Below are 21,338 nucleotides of genomic sequence, written 5' to 3'. Positions count from 1 at the left end.
CACAGGGGGCTGGATACACCAACCCTTTGTGCAAATTCTAAAACTGCTTTGCTCTGCATGAATAAACATGAGAGAGAGTGTGTGGAGGGAAAACACATTTATCAATTATGTGTCCTCCGAACCTCCCAAGATTATGCAGCTTTAATGGCTGAAAGATTTTGAAAGGAAAACTTGTAAATTGAGCTGCACCTAAACTCATGACAAAATGCTATGAAATTGACTGACTCTCTCAGCGCTTACCTAACGGTAAGCCTGAGCTGCATATCCAAGTCCCGGCCAGTCCAGATCACGGTGGCGTTGCCCTTCTCAGCCCGCTCCAATTGAGAGAAGGCAAAGCAGCCACTATTCACAGGGGAGGTTATCTTTTTAGGCACCGTCTTAATAAAGGCAGAGGGTTACGGCTCTTGAAGAAACTCTTGCCATATTATTTTTGCCACCTAATGTTCCAAATTGACTGGAGAGCAAATGTACAAATTAGCTGGTCCCCAGGGGGCATGATTCAGTGAGATCGATCCCCCAGGACCAGATTGGCTTCTGGGGCAGTGACTCATCCGCTAACTCTTTGGGAGCAGCAGAAGGAGAGGACAGCTGTCACCAAGGTCACCTGACTTGGGTAAGCCTCCGGGAAGAGAACACATTGGCCCCTCTCAGCTCCCTTCCTGGTTTATCTTTTTTTTTAATGAATGGGACATACTGAACACCTGTTTAGCCAGTCACTTTCAGCTGCTATCCCATTGAATTCCCACAACAGCCCTCAGAGGTAGGTTATCATTAACCTCATTTTTCTGCAGGGGAAACTGCACTTCCGAGAAGCTAAGAGATTTGCCTGTGAGCCAGGGTGGCGTCCATCTGATCAAGCTGTTGTGTTCTTCTCTCTCTCTCTCTCTTCATGCAATAAATTCAACTTATGAGTTCAGTTTGAGGAATTTTGCCTGTTCACAGTGTAACTGCCACCACAATCAAAACAGAATTTTCCCACCACTCCAAAAATCTCTCCTGTACCTCTTTGTAGGTTAATCCCTTCCTCCCCAGCCCCAGGCCCTGGCAACAACTAACCTATTTTCTGTATCTGTAATTTTGCCTTTTATTGTGTCATATAGATGTCCAGAGTATATAAATACCTCCTACAAATCAGTAATAAGACAAACCATCTGATTAAAAATCAGGCAAACAATTGGAACATACATACACACACATATACTTATGGCCAATTAGCACAGAAAAGGTTCTCAACATTATTAGCCATCTCAGAAATTTAAATGAAAACCAAATTAGACACCACCATACACTTACTAGAAGGGCTAAAATGAAAAAGACTGCATCAGATAACAAGGATGTGGACCAACTAGAACTCTAATATATTGTTGGTGGGCGTGTAAAATGATACAACCACCTTGAAAGAAAAGGTACAGGAGTTGCTTATAAAACTAAATATCTCCATGACCTAGCAATTCCATTCTTAGATATCTACCCAAGAGAAACAAAAATGTTTGTCCATCAAAAAAGCCTTGTGAAAGTATATTCATAGCAGCTCTATTCATAGTGGTCCCAAACTGAAAACATCCCAGATGTTCATTAATAGGATAATGGATAAAAAAATAGTATTATATTACTCAGCAATAAATAGGAATGAATTGCTGGCATATGCAGCAACATGAAAGAATTTTAAAAACATACTGGGCTTCCCTGGTGGTGCAGTGGTTAAGAATCCGCCTGCCAGTACAGGGGTAACGGGTTCGCCCATGTGCCACAACTACTGAAGCCTGCATGTCTAGAGCCCATGCTCTGCATGAGAAGCCACTGCAATGAGAAGCCCGTGCACGGCAACAAAGAGTAGCCCCCCTCACCGCAACTAGAGAAAGCCTGTGTGCAGCAACAAAGACCCAATGCAGCCAAAAATAAAAATTAAAGAAAATTAAAAAAAAAAAAACATGCTGAGTAAAAAATGCCTGACACAAAAGAGTACATGTTATATGCTGTGGACTAAATGTTTGTGTCCTCCACCCCACCTGCCCCTCATTTATTTGTTGGAACCTAATCCCCAATGTGATGATATTTGGAAGTGGGGCCCTTAGGAGGTGATTAAGTCGTGATGGTGGATCCCTCATGAATGGGATTAGTGCCCTTATAAAAGAGACCCCAGAGAGCTCTCCAGCTTTCTTTCTGCCATGTGAGGCTACAGTAAGAAGGGGGCTATCTTTGCACCAGGAAACAGGTCCTCACCAGATATTGAATCTGTGCCTTGATCTTGGACTCCTCACCTTCCAGAACTGTGAGAAATAAGTATTTGTTGTTTAAGCCACCCAGGCTATGGTATTTTTGTTTTAGTAGCCCGAACTGACTAGGATGACATGTGAAGTTCTAGATCAGGCAAAATTAATCTGTGGTAATAAAATCAGAGCAGCTGCTGTTGGAGTTGGGGGGACCTGATTGGAAGGGACATGCAGAAATTTTCTGGAGTGATGAAAATTCTCTATACCTGGATAGAAGCGTGGGATACTCAAGTATACATATTTTTGGAACTCATCTAGCTGTGTACTTAATACCTGTGCATTTCATTGTATGTATCTCAATTTTGAAAAGACACTGCCCACTGCTGCCTAGGACTGGTTTATAATAGCTGCTGGTCTGTAGGAGACAAAGGAGTAACTAAACCAGAAATAACTAAACCAGTAACTAAGTCAAGTCATCTGACTGGTGACTGGATCTTTGGAGGCCACAGTGTTATCATGGCATAGAAACTCTGAAAACCAGAATAAGACAACGTTCTGGACTGGAAGCCCAGGGGCTGCTTGAAGCCTTGTGCAAAATGGAGAGAAGTGAGCGAAGAGGTAGAAAGATAGAAAAGGAAAACAAAAGGCTTCCCAATGAGCTTACAAACCCAGGTTCCAAATCACAGAAGAAATCAAATGCTGAGAAAGGCAGCCAATAAAACCAAAGCTCAGTGCATAAAATAAGCCCAAATACAATTAAACTTCTAGAGCAGCCTGGCACAGACTTTAAAAATAAGTGTTCTGAGGATTCTCGGCAAGAGCTCTGAAGAAACAATACTCATAAAAAATGAAACAATAAAATATTTTAAATGATATTTTAAAATATGGATATGAAAACAACATGGATAAATGTGAAAAAGTGCCAGTTGCAAATGTTGGAAAATATTTATATAGTTACTGAAACAATAACAAAAAAATACCCACCTCAACTGACTATGTAGTCTAAACAAGACACAAAGAATGAATTAGTGTATTTGAAGATAATGCTGAGAAACGCACCCAGAACTCAGCTTACAGAGACAAAGGTTATGGTTTTTAAAAACATGAAAGGACAGTTACAAGACATGGAGGGCAGATCAAGGATCTCCAAAGGGACTAGCAGAGATCCATCCAACAGCTGAGGAAACAATAAAGTGAGTTTCCAAAACTGAAGAAATATCTAAATCCTCAGATCAAAACTACATTCTGTGTACCAAGCAAGATAATTAAAAATAATTCCACATCTATACCAGAGTAATGGATCTGAGGAGCATCAAAAATAAAGATAATCCCTTAAAAGACATTGAATAGAAAGGACAGCTGACCTGCTGGGAAACAACAGTTCCTGGATGGCCAATTTCAACCACACAACAGTAGATGCCAAAACACAACAGAAGACCTGTCACATTAGAATATTACATTCAACTAAACTAGTCTTTGAAAGTGATGGCCGAATAAAGTTATTGTTAGATATACAGAGCATAATAGAATTTACCACCGTTGGATCTTAACTAAAGGAGCCTTTAAAAGATTGCTTCAGCAAGAAGAAATGGTTTTAAATCCAGAGGGAAAACCATAGGATACAAAATAATTAGCACAAAAGCTGATAAAGTTTGTCAATAAATTTTAACTGTTACTTTAAAATTACTTTTTGTAATTTTAAAGTTATTTTAAAGTTACTTTTTGTGTTAAAAAAGTTCACTTTGGTTAGTTTTTCCCCCTCTCCACTTCAGTGTGGTTATGTTATTTATTTGAAACAAAATTACATTCATTTGGTTTGGTTTGTATTCATTTTATTTACTTGACTGCTTGTTTTGAGTATATGAAAAATTAACATGGTTCTAAAATTCAGAGGTATTCAAAAAGTTTTACTCGAAGAAATGTCCCTCCCCCCATCTCTTCTACCCGGTTCTTATTCCCTCTTCTACCCCCTTCTTATTCCCACTGTTTTTCACTCACCTGCTGGAGGTAACCTGTCTCATTGATTTCTGGTCTATCTTTCCTGTGTTTCTTTCTCCACAAACGAGCAGAAACGCATGTATTTTCTTTGTCTCCTTTCTTATATAAAATGTATTGCGTTGGCCAGAAAGCTCGTTCGGGTTTTTCCATAAGGTGTTATGGAATGGAAAAACATGAACAAGCTTTCTGGCCAACCCAGTAGTTTCAGTGGCGGTCACCTCGATCCATTAAATATGTTTCAATACCTTTGAATCCCAGAGAGAGGTTTGAACTCTCAACCCTTTCCTTCTCAGAAGTCCACTGAAGGGAGGATGATTTATTTTGCACATTTGCCTGCCCTGACCTCAAGGGCATTCAAATGCACTTACCAGTGGGAATGCAGGGAGGGGACCAGGGTCCCTTCACTTACAGAGGTTAGATGTGGCCTCACACCAGACAAAATGTTATATGGTGCTACCTTCAGAATGACGTGTGGTGGGCTTTGATTTAGACTGTTATGGTGTTATGGCTGTTATGGTGACCTTCCCTAAATAAACATGATTCACAATGACCTGATTTTTTTACTTCTCGAAAGAGCTCCCCACACATAGCATTCCTATTCTTTTATGGGTGGACCCATCATTCCACATGGACAAGGAAAACTCTCTTTGAATGGAGATCCTATAATCCTTCACATAAGCTCTCCTTCTCAGCCATAAATTTGAAAAACTCACCTTTTATGTCTTCATCTAAGTTGAAAATGTTGAAAAAGAGAAAAGCAAGGGAAGACCTAATGAGTTAGTACTCCACAGGAGACCTTCCTCAGCATGGGCTGAGATCCATGGGTCAATACACTATGGCTATGGTTCTTCAACAAACAAGACACGTTTCCACTCTATTACTATCCTTTTATTCTTGGCTTCATCTTCCCTGAAGAGTTAAATATTTTCTAGATAGTCTACAATGAGAATAACAACTCTCATCATACTTTCTTTTTGAGGGTGGGAATGGAAGCGAGTCGATTGAGCATGGAAACGACAGGGAACATGCCATTATATTTTAACCAGTGTGTAAAGAAGGCTCTTAAGTAATCAGCTATCTGGACCCTTCTCTTCAGAGAGTTTTGTTTTATAACAAATCGCTATGGGGATGAAGCTTTATAGCTTTGGAGTCCTTGTGGCCACCATCCTGTTCTGTGAGCAGCATGCCTTCGCATTTCAGAGGTAACCCGCTAGAATCCTAGATGGTGGTGGGTCTTTTCCCCCACTTGTTTGCCCCTCATGGAATCCAGTCAGTGCATTGGACTGGGGAGCAAAACATTCAAGTCTGAAGGTCAGCTCTTTCTGAAACTTTCCATGTTGCCCTTCCAAATCGTAGATGTCAGTATAATAAGGATCTCACTAGATCTAGGGTCTTTTTTTCTTTTCTGGCTCTAGTTTTATTACTGAGAAAACTCTGGATGATATGCATATTCAGTAGTTATGAAAATTAAAGAAATAGACTCTTGACTTTTTAAAATATGTAATTATTTACACCTTAACACTTCACGTGATTTATGTTTTTCTTGTCTTCGCATATACTATGCACTGACTATGGATAATTTATTTTTTTCTTGTACATAGAACATGGGAGGGAGAAGAGGATAAAGGTATCAAACAGGAGGTTTGGGTTGTGATGGGTGTTCAGCATGGAATAGGAAAGGAAGAATAGTTGTGTTATAAAGAACACACACATGAACATATCTAGTTCTTATTTTGCTTGGTAGAGTGAATCCCTTAGGATTTTCTACTATAAACCACTTGACAAAACACAAACAAACTCATGCCCTAGCATATATAAAACATGGTGTAAATAGTTTTGAGGCTATATGGATTATTGTAATTGATTAGTCAACTTTTAGGCTTTTCAAAATTGATATTGTTTCCTTTGGAATTACCTTTTTTTCCTGTTGTTTTTTTCTATGATCCTTTTCTCCTCCAGTTGCCTCTGAGATGTATTCCTCTCCTCAGTGAATGGCAAAGAGGGAAGGGACAAACCAGGGGCAGGGAAAATTCTGCCAAAGAAACTGAGTCATAAAGAGCCATAGGACAGCACTTAAGAAAATAGAGTTTGGGAATTTCCTGGCGGTCCAGTGGTTAGGACTCGGCACTTTCACTGCCGAGGGCCCGAGTTCAATCCCCAGTCGGGGAACTAAGATCCCACAAGCTGCACAGCGCGGCCACAAAAAAAGTTTGACTTGTGAGTCGGAAGCTGTGTTTGCCCATCATTACTAAACTAAGTATAGTTGGTTGATTCTTTTTTGTTGAATATAATCGCCAAGTATCAAGTAACAAATTTCATCACCAAATGATTGTTATTGAAATTGACATGGGAGTCAAATTGCTAGGAGAATTGGTGACTTATGTCTCTATGTATTGTCAATAAATCAGATGGCTATAATTTCTAAGGTTCTTGCTAGTTCTAATATCCAATTACTTGGCAGTTGGCTTTAATTAAGGGTAAAGGAGAGGGAAGGAGAAAAACTGCTCTCAACAAGTCCAACCTGGACACTGTAGGCAATGGCAGTGTCATTGCCAGAGAGGGAAAGGGGAGGAAGTGAGTGATTATTTAGCATCTGTGTTGTCCCAGGCACTGGGATAGGCGCTTAGAAATGTTAACCTGTTAAGTGCCCACAATCCTCCATTCTTTTTTACTGACATTTTACAGAGGAGGAAAATAAGCCTCAGGGAAAATAACACTGGCTTCAAATCAAACAGCAAATGTTGAGTTTGTATTCAACCCCATTTTCACCTCATTTCTACTCTTTTCACTGCCTCTAAAAATTATAGAAATTAGGAAGAGAGCCAATTTGAAGGGAGGTCAGATTTAGTCACAGTGAATTGGCAGAGACAGGCAGTCTGGAAGGTAACCTGGAAGAGAGGCCGGGGCTACAAGTCCGGTCTCAAGGTCCTCGCTACGGCAGGTCTAAAGGTGGCCTCAGCGGCAGCCTGGCACAGGCATTGTCACAGCTGGCTGTGGCAGAGGTCAGCAGGCTCACCTACAGACCACCATCTGCATCATATAGTAAACTAAAATCCTTGATAAGACAACCACTAGCAAGATATAACAAAGCTTGACCATGTTGCTGCAAAACGAATAAGCTTATAACAGTTCAGTGGGACTAGACGTTACGCAAATAAAGGAAATACACAGAAAGAAAATAGTAAGAAATGAATGAGAAAAATTCCCTCATGCATGGCTCTTCTTACTATGTTTTGCTTCAGCATATGCTTTGAAGTCTGATCGATACCTATGCTTGAAGAGAGGGGTGAGACTATGACTGTATTTTAATCAAATAATATCATGTTGAAAATATTTAATACTTTGTAGCTATCGTAATGGTCCCCATGTACTGGGGGAGGGGAACTGCAGCTTTGTGGGCAGATGCATATCTGATTCCTGGGTCCCATTCTTCCACTAGAAATAAAATCGCAAACTCTGCTTTTTGTGAGTAAAAATATATATATATATATTTTTTACCAAATGTTTCTGAGCATTGTTTTTCCACGAATTGCCTATTACCAAAGCTAAAAGAAAAATCTAATTTTATTCAGGGCGACAGACTTTGATGAATTATTTCTGGGGGTAAAAAATATAACCCGTCCTAAAAAGAGCTAAAGGTCTGGCTTTTTTTTTTTTTAATTATTAGCACCTTTAATTGTTATTTATTTATTTGTCTGTGTTGGGTTTTCGTTTCTGTGCGAGGGCTTTCTCTAGCTGCAGCAAGCGGGGGCCACTCTTCATCGCGGTGCGCGGGCCTCTCACTATCGCGGCCTCTCTTGTTGCGGAGCACAGGCTCCAGACGCGCAGGCTCAGTAATTGTGGCTCACGGGCCCAGCTGCTCCGCGGCATGTGGGATCTTCCCGGACCAGGGCTCGAACCCGTGTCCCCTGCATTGGCAGGCAGATTCTTAACCACTGCGCCACCAGGGAAGCCCGGGTCTGGCTTTTTTTAAAGCTGCTCTTTGTTATTTTTTTCTTGTCATGATCATTTTCCTAATAGCACTTTGTGTTCAGACAATCAATGGCTGATCTGCAGTTGCATTTTGATAAATCTCATCAGTAAAATGCTCTGGAATGAAAACAAAAAAGTTTTAAAGGCATAAATATCATATGTCAAAGAGAAAGCCCCCCCCCCAAAAGTCTCCATGTTCACTTGATTTTAAAGGCCAGACACTATAAAGGGTAAAAATAAAATACTAGCAAGAATCTTGTAAACAGTCATTAATTGCATTGTGCTCTGATCACCTGTGTGGCCAGTCAGCTGAGGCTATTTATTTGGAAAGAAGATGAAATAGGAAGAAAAGAAGGAAAAGGAGTTGGAGAGTGGAGGAGGCTTGAGGAGAGTGGGGGAGGCCTTTGAATTATTAATAGACCACAGGAAGTCTTCCTTTTGTTGACTTCATATACTGTCTGCCACCTGGAGACCAGCTTGTTCTCTTTCACTTAGCTCCTACTGATATATTATTTTCATCTTACAGAACAGGGCACACTAGTGGCTTTAAAATGCTGTAATGCATGAAACAAAATTGCAGCCTTGGGCTATATTCCATTGTTCAGAGCCATCTCACCAGCTTTTTAAATTCAAAAATAATCTTTCAGAGCTATGGCGAGTGTGAATCATCCCTGTAAACCAAGCAGGGAACAGACCTTGAGGAGCACAATCCTATTCTTAGAGGGGAAGCAGCAGAGGAAATGTTGCCTAGGTATTAAAAGCACAGGAGCTGGAGAGTTGAGTTGAAACCTCAGGTCTGCTACTTACGAGTCACGCAGTCTTGAACAATTTGAGCCCTCCTTGAGCCTCGTTTTACTTTTTGTGTAAAGTGACCTGTTATTTCACTGTGCTTGTATTTTTAACTTTATTTTTGGTGCAAGCCTTTTTTTTTCCCTAAATGGTTATTGGTTACATCTGTAACTATCCCTTCAGAGTCATCGGTCAAAACACATCTTTACAAAACAGAAATAGATACAGATATAGAAAACAAACTTATGGGGGGGGAGGGGGAGGGATAAATTGGGAAATTGAGATTGACATATACACACTACTATATATAAAATAGATAACTAATAAGGACCTACTGTGTAGCACAGGGAAGTCTACTCAATACTCTGTAATGACCTATATAGAAAAAGAATCTAAAAAAGAGTGGATATATGTATATATATAACTGATTCACTTTGCTGTACACCTGAAACTAACACAACATTGTAAATCAACTTTACTCCAATAAAAATTAAAACAAACAAAAAAACCCCACGCCTTTATTTTTCATCTCCCATTGACCCAATATATTCTATGTGGCAGAGTAATCTTTCCCCGCCCTTGCACGGAAAGTTAGAAAATTCTATGGCTTTTTAGCCCACTCTTAAGTAATTGGTGGTCCTTGGGTCATGTTGAAATGCAAACCTCAATTCAGAAACTAGAATGTCTACTCCAACCAAGGCATTATTCAAATATCTCAGTCTTTGTAGGAAAACAACTCCTCACCCCTCTCCACACACACACACACCTGACTCCTTTTCTCATTAGTCCTTTTCGTGGGTGTTAACTTCTTAGAGATTTCTGAGATTCCCTTGCTGGGGAATTCTGCAGACCAGGATAGAGGCAGCTGTTTCTACATAGCCACTTGTGACTCCCATCTTTCCTTCTAAGAATTTTGCCTTCACCTCCAGGTTCTTGCTGCTGTGAGCTCTCCACCCCTTTAGGTGGCGCTATTGGACGGCATCTGAGCCATAACGAATACATAACATGAAGTGCCTTTTCTTCTGATATTAATGGCTAATCTAGTCAACTGGAGGCCAGCCCATGCAGGTTTAGCTTTCTCAGGAGCAAGTCAGGCATCAGTGCTTGTGTCAGTAAACTTGAGGAAACATGCTTAGACTCACCCATCCTCCTCCCCACTAGGCTGAGTTGAAGGAAGTAACATCCCCAAACTTCATCCCCTTTGGGAGAGTGGGGATTCACAGAATCGCAACAATTTGATGCAAAGAAATATACTCACAAATTCTCCCCGTCTCCCCTCTGACCACTTTTCACATCCTCTCTCTGACTAAGGGGCACGGAGCCAGGAAACTGATTTGAAAAAATGGTAAGCTCTACATAAGGTGATCTTGTTACCGAATGAGATGTGAGGCGCCCCCCTCTTGGGGCCCCGGCTGAACCGAAGTCCCCCTGGCTGGGTCAGGGAGCTCTTTCCGGCTCAGGTTTGTGCTGCCAATGATGAAACTGTTTGGTCATGCAAGACAGGCTTTTAGTCAATGGCCAGAGAATGGAGAAGGGGAGCTCGAGCTCTAAAGGCATCTTCTCCCAGAAGGGAGAGCAGTAAGGGAATTTTAAGGGTTAGGAGGCAGAGAGGTCATCAGGGCTAGAGGAAGGGGGCGGAGACTTCCAGGGGCAGCCAGGCATGCGCAGTCGTCCATGCTCCTTTGCACACGGCACAAATTGTGCCAGCAGAGTACAAATCCCCCCTGAGGGCGGAGATCTAAGCATGGTGATGAAGCAAAGCGCATTCCCTGACACCTCCAGGTTTCATCTACGTAGGTGTGTTCCTGTGGTCAAGTCAGAGCCAGTTCGGGGCGGTTGACCGTTGTATATCTCTCAAAGTACAGCTGCAAAACATCTCTGCCGAACACCAGGTACTTTTGAAACAAACACAGAGATAAATCAAGTTCAGGAAAGCAGTGACCTTTAGCCTATTTTGCCCTCTAGGATCTAGCTGGTTCAGTCTGGTTTTGTTGTGGGCCTTTGCAGCATCCTGTTGATAAAACCCAACTAGCCTGTGTGGTTAAAACCAGTTTCTGTGCCTGGGCTGCATAGCCTCTGACTGACCCCATCTCATTATCTGATTCTGTTGTGTTGGCACTTTTGTCAAACTTGAGATAGGAAGAGTCCAGCTCACCACAATTTGAACTTGGACATATTAATATATTTTATGGTAAATTTATATCCCCATAATTTTACTCCTCCACATTTCCTAATTTATTTTTTATATTTCCTTAATTTTTTTCGCGTTAAGAAAGAGACCCATTTAGATAACACATTTTTTACCTTTACATTTTTTCTCCTTCTGTTGACTAACTTTGTTACTTTCTTGTCTTCTAATACATTTGAAAAGCGCCCAAGCATCTTATCTTCTAGTCAACACAAAATTTCCTTTATGCGGAATTGAAATTCAGCCTCTATTTTTTTTAACTTTTTATTTTATATTGGAGTATAATTGACTAGCAATGCTGTGTTAGTTTCAGGTGTACAGCAAAGTGATTCAGTTATACATATACATGTATCTATTCTTTTTCAAATTCTTTTCCCATTTAGGTTGTTACATAATATTGAGCAGAGTTCCCTGTGCTATACAGCAGGTCCTTGTTGATTATCCATTTTTTAAAAATAGATCTTTATTGGAGTATAATTGCTTCACAATACCGTGTTAGTTTCTATTGCACAACAAAGCGAATCAGCCATATGCATACACAGGTCCCCATATATCCTCCCTCTTGAGCCTCCCTCCCATCCTCCCTATCCCACCCCTCTAGGTCCTCGCAAAGCACCGAGCTGATCTCCCTGTGCTATGCTGCTGCTTCCCACTAGCCAACTATTTTACATTCGATAGTGTATATACGTCAATGCTACTCTCACTTCGCACCAGCTTCGCCCTCCCACCCCATGTCGTCAAGTCCATTCTCTATGCCTACCTCTATGCCCTGCCACTAGGTTTATCAGTACCATTTTTTTTTTCTTTTTAGATTCCATATATATGCGTTAGCATATGGTATTTGTTTTTCTCTTTCTGACTTACTTCCCTCTGTATGACAGACTCTAGGTCCATCCACCTCACTACAAATAACTCAATTGTGTTTCTTTTTATGGCTAATATTCCATTGTATATATGTGCCACATCTTCTTTATCCATTCGTCTGTCGATGGACACTTAGATCGGTTCCATGTCCTGGCTATTGTAAATAGTGCTACAATGAACACTGTGGTACATGTCTCTTTTTGAATTATGGTTTTCTCAGGGTATATGCCCAGTAGTGGGATTGCTGGGTCATATGGTAGTTCTATTTTTAGGTTTTTAAGGAACCTCCGTACTGTTTTCCATAGTGGTTGTATCAATTTACATTCCCACCAACAGTGCAGGAGGGTTCCCTTTTCACCACACCCTTTCCAGCATTTATTGTTTCTAGCTTTTTTGATAATGGCTATTCTGACTGGTGTGAGGTGATACCTCATTGTAGTTTTGATTTGCATTTCTATAATAATTAGCGATGTTGAGCATCTTTTCATGTGCCTCTTGGCCATCTGTATGTCTTCCTTGCTGAAATGTCTATTTAGGTCTTCTGCCCATTTTTTAACTGGATTGTTTGTTTTTTTGATATTGAGCTCCATGAGCTGTTTGTATATTTTGGAGATTAATCCTTTGTCTGTTGTTTCCTTTGCAAATACTTTCTCCCATTCTGAGGGTTGTCTTTTTGTCTTGTTTATGGTTTCCTTTGCTGTGCAAAAGGTTTTAGGTTTAATTAAGTCCCATTTGTTTATTTTTGCTTTTATTTCTGTTACTCTAGGAGGTGGGTCAAAAAAGATCTTGCTGTGATTTATGTCAGAGTGTTATTCCTATGTTTTCCTCTAAAAGTTTTATATTGTCTGGTCTTACATTTAAGGCTTTATTTAATCCATTTGGAGTTTACTTTTGTGTATGGTGTTAGGTAGTGTTCTAATTTCATTCTTTTACATGTAGCTGTCCAGTTTTCCCAGCACCACTTATTGAAGAGGCTGTCTTTTCTCCATTGTATGTTCTTGCCTCCTTTGTCATAAATTAGGTGCCCATATGTGCGTGGGTTTATCTCTGGCCATTCTATCCTGTACCATTGATCTGTATTTCTGTTTTTGTGCCAGTACCACACTGTCTTGATTACTGTAACTTTGTGGTATAGTTTGAAGTCAGGGAGCCTGACTCCTCCAACTCCATTTTCTTTCTCAAGATTGCTTTGGCTATTTGGGGTCTTTTGTGTTTCCATATGAATTGTAAGATTTTTTGCTCTAATTCTGTGAAGAAATGCCATTGGTAGTTTGATAGGGATTGCATTGGATCTGTAGATTGCTTTGGGTAGTATAGTCATTTTCACAAAAATGACTCTTCCAGTCCAAGAACATGGTATATTTCTCCATCTGTTTATGTCATCTTTGATTTCTTTCATCAGTGTTTTCTAGTTTTCTGAGTACAAGTCTTTTGCCTCCTTAGGCAGGTTTATTCCTAGGTATTTTATTCTTTTTGTTGCAATGATAAGTGGAGTGTTTCCTTAATTTCTCTTTCTGATTTTTTCTTGTTGGTGTATAGGAATGCCAGAGATTTCTGTGCATTAATTTTGTATCCTGCAACTTTACCAAATTCATTGATTAGCTCTAGTAGTTTTCTGGTGGCATCTTTAGGATTTTCTATGTATAGTATCATGTCATCGGTAAATAGTGACAGCTTTACTTCTTCTTTTCCAATTTGTATTCCTTTTCTTTCTTTTTCTTCTCTGATTGCCATGGCCAGGACTTCCAAAACTCTGTTGAATAAGAGTGGTGAGAGTGGACATCCTTGTCTCGTTCCTGATCCTAGTGGAAATGCTTTCAGTTTTTCACCATTGAGTATGATGCTTGCTGTGGGTTTGTCATATATGGCCTTATTATGTTGAGGTAGGTTCCCTCTGTGCCCATTTTCTGGAGAGTTTTTATCATAAGTGGGTGTTGAATTTTCTCAAAAGCTTTTTCTGCATCTATTGAGATGATCATGTGGTTTTCATATGGGTTTTACTCCTTAATTTGTTAGTGTGCATTGATTGATTTGCGTATATTGAAGAATCCTTGCATCCCTGGGATAAATCCCACTTGATCATGGTGTATGATCCTTTTTATGTGTTGTTGGATTCTGTTTGCTAGTATTTTGTTCAGGATTTTGCATCTCTGTTCATCAGTGATATTGGTCTATAATTTTCTTTTTTTGTGATATCTTTTTCTGGTTTTGGTATCAGGGTGATGGTGGCTTCATAGAATGAATTTTGGAGTGTTTCTCCCTCAGCAATTTTCTGGAAGAATTTGAGAAAGATCGGTGTTAGCTCTTCTCTAAATGTTTGATAGAATTTGCCTGTGAAGCCATCTGGTCCTGGACTTTTGTTTGTTGGAAAATTTTAAATTACGGTTTCAATTTCGTTACTTGTGTTAGGTCTGTTTATATTTTCTAATTCTTCCTGGTTCAGTCTTGGAAAATAGTACCTTTCCAAGAATTTGTCCATTTCTTCGTGGTTGTCCATTTTATTGGCATATAGTTGTTTGTAGTAGTCTCTTATAATGCCTTATAATCCTTTGTATTTCTGCAGTGTCAGTTGTGATTTCCCATTTTTCATTTCTAATTTTATTGAGTTACGTCCTCTCCCTTTTTTTCTTCATGAGTCTGGCTAAGGGTTTATCAATTTTGTTTATCTTCTCAAAAAACCAGCTTTTAGTTTTATTGATCTTTGCTATTGTTTTCTTTGTTTCTATTTCATTTATTTCTGCTCTGATCTTTATGATTTCTTTCCTTCTACTGACTTTGAGTTTTCTTTGTTCTTCTTTCTCTAGTTGTTTTAAGTGTAGGGTAGATTGTTTATTTGAGATTTTTCTTGTTTCTTGAGGTGAGATTGAATTGCTATAAACTTCTCTCTTAGAACTGCTTTTGCTGTGTCCCATAGGTTTTGGGTCGTCGTGTTTTCATTGTCATTTGTTTCTATGTATTTTTTTATTTCTTCTTTGATTTCTTCAGTGATGTCTTGGTTATTTAGTAGCATACTGTTTAGCCTCCATGTATTTGTGTTTTATACAGTTTTTTCCTGTAATTGATTTCCAACCTCATAGTGTTGTGGTCAGAAAAGATGCTTGATACAATTTCAATTTTCCTGAATTTTCTGAGGCTTGATTTGTGACCCAAGATGTGATCTATCCTGGAGAATATTCCATGTGCACTTGAGAAGAAAGTGTAATCTGCTGTTTTTGGATGGAATGTCCTATAAATATTATTTAAATCTATCTGGTCTATTGTGTCATTTAAAGCTTGTGTTTCCTTATTTATTTTCTGTTTGGATGATCTGTCCACTGGTGTAAGTGGGGTGTTAAAGACCCCTACTATTATTGTGTTACTGTCGATTTCCTCTTTTATAGCTGTTAGCAGTTGCCTTATGTATTGAGGTGCTCCTATATTGGGTACATATATATTTATAATTGTTATATCTTCTTCTTGGATTGATCCCTTGATCATTAAGTAGTGTCCTTCCTTGTCTCTTGTAACATTCTTTATTTTAAAGTCTATTTTATCTGATATGATCATTGCTACTCCAGCTTTCTTTTGATTTCCACTTGCATGGAATATCTTTTTCCATCCCTTCACTTTCAGTCTGTATGTGTCCCTAGGTCTGAAGTGGGTCTCTTGTAGACAGCATATAAATGGGTCTTGTTTTTGTATCCATTCAACGAGCCTATGTCTTTTGGTTGGAGCATTTAATCCATTCATGTTTAAGGTAATTGTCAATATGTATGTTCCTATTACCATTTTCTTAATTGTTTTGGGTTTGTTTTTGTAGGTGCTTTTCTTCTCTTGTGTTTCCCACTTAGAGAAGTTCCTTTAGCATTTGCTGTAGAGCTGGTTTGGTGGTGCTGAATTCGCTTAGCTTTTGCTTGTCTGTAAAGCTTTTGATTTCTCCATCGAATCTGAATGAGATCCTTGCTGGGTCGAGTAATCTTGGTTGTAGGTTCTTCCCTTTCATCACTTTAAGTATATCATGCCACTCCTTTCTGGCTTGTAGAGTTTCTGCTGAGAAATCAGCTGTTAACGTTAAGGGAGTTCCCTTGTATGTTATTTGTCGTTTTTCCCTTGCTGCTTTCAATAATTTTTCTTTGTCTTTCGTTTTTACCAATTTGATTACTATGTGTCTCGGCATGTTTCTCCTTGGGTTCATCCTGTGTGGGACTGTCTGCGCTTCCTGGACTTGGGTGGTTATTTCCATTCCCATATTAGGGAAGTTTTTGACTATAATCTCTTCAAATGTTTTCTCAGGTCCTTTCTCTCTCTCTTCTCCTTCTGGGACCCCTATAATACGAATATTGTTGCGTTTAATGTTGTCCCAGAGGTCTCTTAGGCTGTCTTCATTTCTTTTCATTCTTTTTTCTTTATTCTGTTCCACAGAAGTGAATTCCACCATTCTGTCCTCCAGGTCACTTATCCGTTCTTCTGCCTCAGTTATTCTGCTATTGATTCCTTCTAGTGTGTTTTTCATTTGAGTTATTGTATTGTTCATCTCTGTTTGTTCTTTAATTCTTCTAGGTCTTTGTTAAACATTTCTTGCATCTTCTCGATCTTTGCCTCCATTCTTTTTCCGAGGTCCTGGATCATCTTCACTATCATTACTCTGAATTCTTTTTCTGGAAGGTTGCCTATCTCCACTTCATTTAGTTGTTTTTCTGGGGTTTTATCTTGTGCCTTCATCTGGTACATAGCCCTCTGCCTTTTCATCTTGTCTATCTTTCTGTGAATGTGGTTTTTGTTCCACAGGCTGCAGGATTGTAGTTCTTCTTGCACCTGCTGTCTGCTCTCTCGTGGATGAGGCTGTTTTCTCCTGCTTTTAACACTTATAAGTTTCCTTTTGCTTTCTAACTTATTTCTTTACAAAAATGGGATAATATTTCTTACAATTCTCCACTCACTTCTTGCTCCTCTCTCTTAATGCATCATGTAAATCTCCCCCAAGTTAACTATTTTAACTAACTCTTTCTTTATAATGACTACAAAACATTCTAGAATGTGGAGACATCACCAACATTCAACAATGCTGTTACTGATAAGCGCTCATGTGGTTTCCAGTTATTGTTACTATGAATCATCTTGTGATACATATCCTTGGACATATGTCCTTTATCACTGGTTGAATAGTTTACGCTTAACTGTACCAATGATTGGCACCAAATCTCTGAATCCATTGTTTCTGGGAGCTCCTCTTTCTCTCTTTTGATAATCAAGTCTCCATAGGCTTATTTCCAGAGTTTAGAATCTTTTAATCAGGCTTTCCAAAATAAACCATCCTCCACCCTGGCGTCAAAATTATTCTTATAAATCACAAGTCAAATGATGTCACTTTCTTAACTCCTAATTGCCTACTAGATAAAGGCCAAATTTCTCAGCGTGCATTGGAAAACTTCTCTAGGAGAGAACTAACATAAGTTTCTAAACTCACTTCTGTTTGGCTACCATTCTTCTCTTGCCCTAAACACCTAAATCCTACAGTTGGCAAAAATAAACAGCTTGCCGTTTTCCCAACAATGCCCTTTTGTCTCCTGCCAGTCTGCCGTTACACTGCTTACTTACCCAGTTACCTCTTCCATGAAGCCTTTGCTCATAATGACAAGCAGAAATTATCATAACCTTCTGTGCTTCTGGAGTTCTCAGTACATGTTTTTGTTTTATTTTTTAAATAAAATTTTATTTGAAATATTTTTAGATTTACAGAAAAGTTGCAAAGATATTACAGAGAGTTTCTCTATACCGTGCACCCGGTTTCACCTGTTGTTAGCATTTTATATTATCATGGTATATTTGTTAAAACTAAGAAACCAACATTGGTACACTACTCTTAACAAAACTGCAGGCTTTCTATAGATTACACCAGTTTTTCCACAATTCTGTTCCAAGACCCAATCCAGGATACAGTGTTTCATCATATTGCAGATGTTCAATTTCTTGAGTGACATTCTTTTACATACATTGTCCAGTGTTTTATTTGTTTCAGGCAGGAGGGTAAACTTGGTCCCTGTTTCTCCATCTTGACTGGAAGCAAAATCTAAGGTTATTTTGAAATCTGTGGTGAGGTCCTCTTTTCTTTCAACATTTTGTTTCCTTTTTACAATTTCCTAGAAGCCCCTCCCAATATAATTTATCTTATTTTCACTTTTTATTTAATATCAAAATCCTGTTTTATTTTTTTCCCCCAGTGGCCAGGTTTTATCTGCTCTTCCTAGAACCTCCAGGCAAGTTCAAATTCTGCAGAATACTACTACAACATACGAGGTAACTTCTCCCTCATTTATCTTCTTATTGTTTATATTTTATACAAGTCTGGTGTGCCATGTTCTCTCCTCTATGTCGTCTGACTTATATACAGCTGGTATAAACCCCTCTCCTTGTAGCCTTTTCCTCCTTCCCATAATCACATGATTTTACTGGTTCCCCAAATCAAACTTTCTTCATTTGTGCTATTGGCTTTTCAACCAATTACATGACAGTACCTAGGCATTGAAAGTGTGAACTTACTGGTTCATTCCTGGGTTTCAGCACCAAAAAATAAAAGGGGGGGGGGGTACTTACAAAGATGCTACAGTAACAGAAATCCAGTAGATCTTTGTTTAAAAAGCAATAATACTTAACCAAGGTGTAAGCATAAAAATCACAAAGAAAAATTTATTAAAATTTTCATGCCTGGGACTCAACTCCCCAGAAAATAGAAAACTGATGCATTACAAAATATCCTGATAGAATATTGATGGCTCCATGGTTGTTGGGTTAGGGCTCTCTGAGAAGCAGAGGTCAAAACTATATTAGAGATGTGAGAGACTTGTTAGGGGGGTGCTTGTGAAGGATGAAGAGGAGGGAGCTGGAGGTGGCAGAGAGTACCCACAGACCATCAAGCAGCTCTGACACGTGTGCAGAAAGGAGGGTTGTGCGTGGACAACCTCTAGACCGCAGGGCAGTCCCAATGAAGGTTTGGCTGGACCATGATAAGTCCTTAAGCCAAAGACATCTGTAAGAGGAAACCCTAATCTAGCAGGAACGGGGCTGCAATAATACACCCGCAGTGCTCTGTCATTGGCTGGCTGCAGCCCTGGAGAAGCCAGGGGGGGAATCAAGAGGGACAACAGCGGGGAAGGTTAGTGAACTAAGCCTCTCCCAACAGAAGAGCTGCCCGGCGCGTCCTCACAGCCACCACACCGTGGACAGAGGAAATACTGCCAGAGGAAGCATCCGAGATTCAGGACTTAGATCTTGTTCTGCCACTTCTTGGTGTGTGATTTTAGGCGACTTAGCTTCGAGCCTTAATTTCTTCATCTGAACAATGAAAATAATAACACCTGCTTAGTTTATGGCAAAATGTTGTTATAATGATCAAAGGCAATGAGTGTGAAAGTGCTTTAAAAAAAAGCTCAGTAAAATAGAAAAAAAATGTAAATATTATGTATGGGAAGAAATTTCCCAAAGGCAATTAGATTAAAGAAAAGGGACACTAACATCATAATAGTATCAAGGATATGGAATTTTTATTAAAGAAAAGCAACATTTAATCAATTTTCTTTCTAGACAAACTTTCATTTCTCTTTAAACATTTGACATACACATCCAGTTCTACATTGGGCCATAAATATATTCATTCATGAATTCATTAATTAGTTCATTGCCTCGCCAAATATTTATTGAGTACCTAGTAAGTTCCAGGCTCTCTTTAGCCACTGGGGTTACAGAAAAGAATAAAACAAGCCCCCTGTAAAAGAAATGTTTACACTACCACATGTGTAAATGGGGACCAGTGACCAGGAATGTCATTTTTATTTCCCTTATAAAAACCCTTTTATGGCTTTAGCTACAGACGAGAATGATGTGAAAAACTGTCTTTGTTTTTATCAATTTTCCCCCTTGAAACTGCAGATTGTCCTCTGGCAGCCAGTAACAGCTGAATTTATTACGAAGAGAAAAGAAGTCCATTTTTTTGTGAATGCGTCTGATGTAAGCAACGTGAAAGCCCATTTAAATGAGAGCAGAATTCCGTTCAGGTAAGCATGATTCCGTATTTACTGAGCAGCTATTCTAAGCACCTATGATGCATTTTACTAGTGGATGGTGTCATTGCTTCCTGGAAAAATAAATACTTACACTAAACATGGCAACATGGAAATCTCTGGAACGGATTGGTGATGGAGCCCAAGGGGCTAGCTCTGTGACCCTGGACAAGTGGTTTACCTCTCATGACCTTGGTCCCTTATCTGAAAAGGACTCTTACCATTCCTCCGGGTTCCTTCCTTCTTATAGTTCCTCTACTCTGTGCCTGGACTCGGGGAGCAAAATTGTCACTCACTTTAGTAGGCTTTGTGGTATCTCTTGAAAAAGCAGCTGCTGAAGGAGATTTTGCTTCCTTCACAAGGTCAGTGAACATTCTGGAATGTCTGGCCCTAAACTAAAATTTGCATTAGGTATGATTTCTGTTCAGAGTTTATGCCTTCTTCCTTTTGGAGTCTCCTTTCTGTATCCATTGCCCAAGCTCCAGTGTCCCTCTGCTGCCCTGACACTTCCTGGAAGCCATGCTCTCTTCTGTGTATCAATGGGCGACCTTTGGATAATACACTATGATTATTATTAATAATATGTTATTGGTGTTTTCTGCCTTCCAGGAAAGGTGCTGAGCCTTTCTATACATTGTATCATTTAAACCCTATTTAATCCTGTGAAGTAAATACTATCCTCATTGTGCATATGAAAAACATTTTCAAAGGAATTTCTCAAGGTCAGCCAGCTAGAACGTGGCAGACCTAGGAGTCATACTCAGACCTTTCTGATGTCAAAGCCTTGGCTTTTACCCTCTGACCTAAGTAAAAGTAAAGAAAGCTTTATTAGAATGACAGCTAACTTTCAATTGTTCATCCCAGGTGACAGAATGGCTTCAGTCTGTCTTAATTAAGATGTTTTTGCCTAGTTAACTGTGTGATCCTTTGCAAGAGAAATTAAATGAGATCACTTTCCTGTACCTTCCCTATTCCTATGCTCTTATTTCTCTAGAGATTTGACCAACTTTGGCCATGCAGAACCTATACATGCATCTGGTGTATGTCAGTGACTCACAGGGAAAAATAAAAAGAAAAGGCTTTCTGCTTCTCCTCGGTCCTTAACTGAAAACAGAATAATACAGTGTTCCTCTGGATTGAAAAACATTGTCCATTAACCTGTATGTTCACCTAAAACACACTAATGAGTCACATTCAAGAAATGTTCATAATGTTGGAGAAGGGGTGAGATTTTGGAGGCCCTGAAAACATACCCCATAGGAGCCACTATCCCTCCAA

The 21,338-nt window shown here is 39.4% G+C and overlaps 1 protein-coding gene across 1 annotated transcript in view; it reads left to right on the top strand.

Annotated features, from left to right (window-relative positions):
• Positions 1–5,150: 5,150 nt before the first annotated feature.
• CPB2 (carboxypeptidase B2) overlaps positions 5,151–21,338 on the top strand; it is a 46,075-nt gene continuing 29,887 nt past the window's right edge. The window contains exons 1-3 of the mRNA XM_082365580.1: positions 5,151–5,413; positions 18,225–18,300; positions 19,930–20,054. Coding sequence (XP_082221706.1) covers positions 5,334–5,413; positions 18,225–18,300; positions 19,930–20,054 — 281 coding nt within the window. The 5' untranslated portion in view covers positions 5,151–5,333. The remainder of the gene's footprint in view (positions 5,414–18,224; positions 18,301–19,929; positions 20,055–21,338) is intronic.

The sequence above is a fragment of the Balaenoptera borealis genome, assembly GCF_965194805.1.
Source record: "Balaenoptera borealis genome assembly, chromosome: 18".
Taxonomy (NCBI): domain Eukaryota; kingdom Metazoa; phylum Chordata; class Mammalia; order Artiodactyla; family Balaenopteridae; genus Balaenoptera; species Balaenoptera borealis.
The sequence above is the reverse complement of the archived record's forward strand: the minus strand, read 5'-3'. Positions and strand labels throughout refer to the sequence as shown.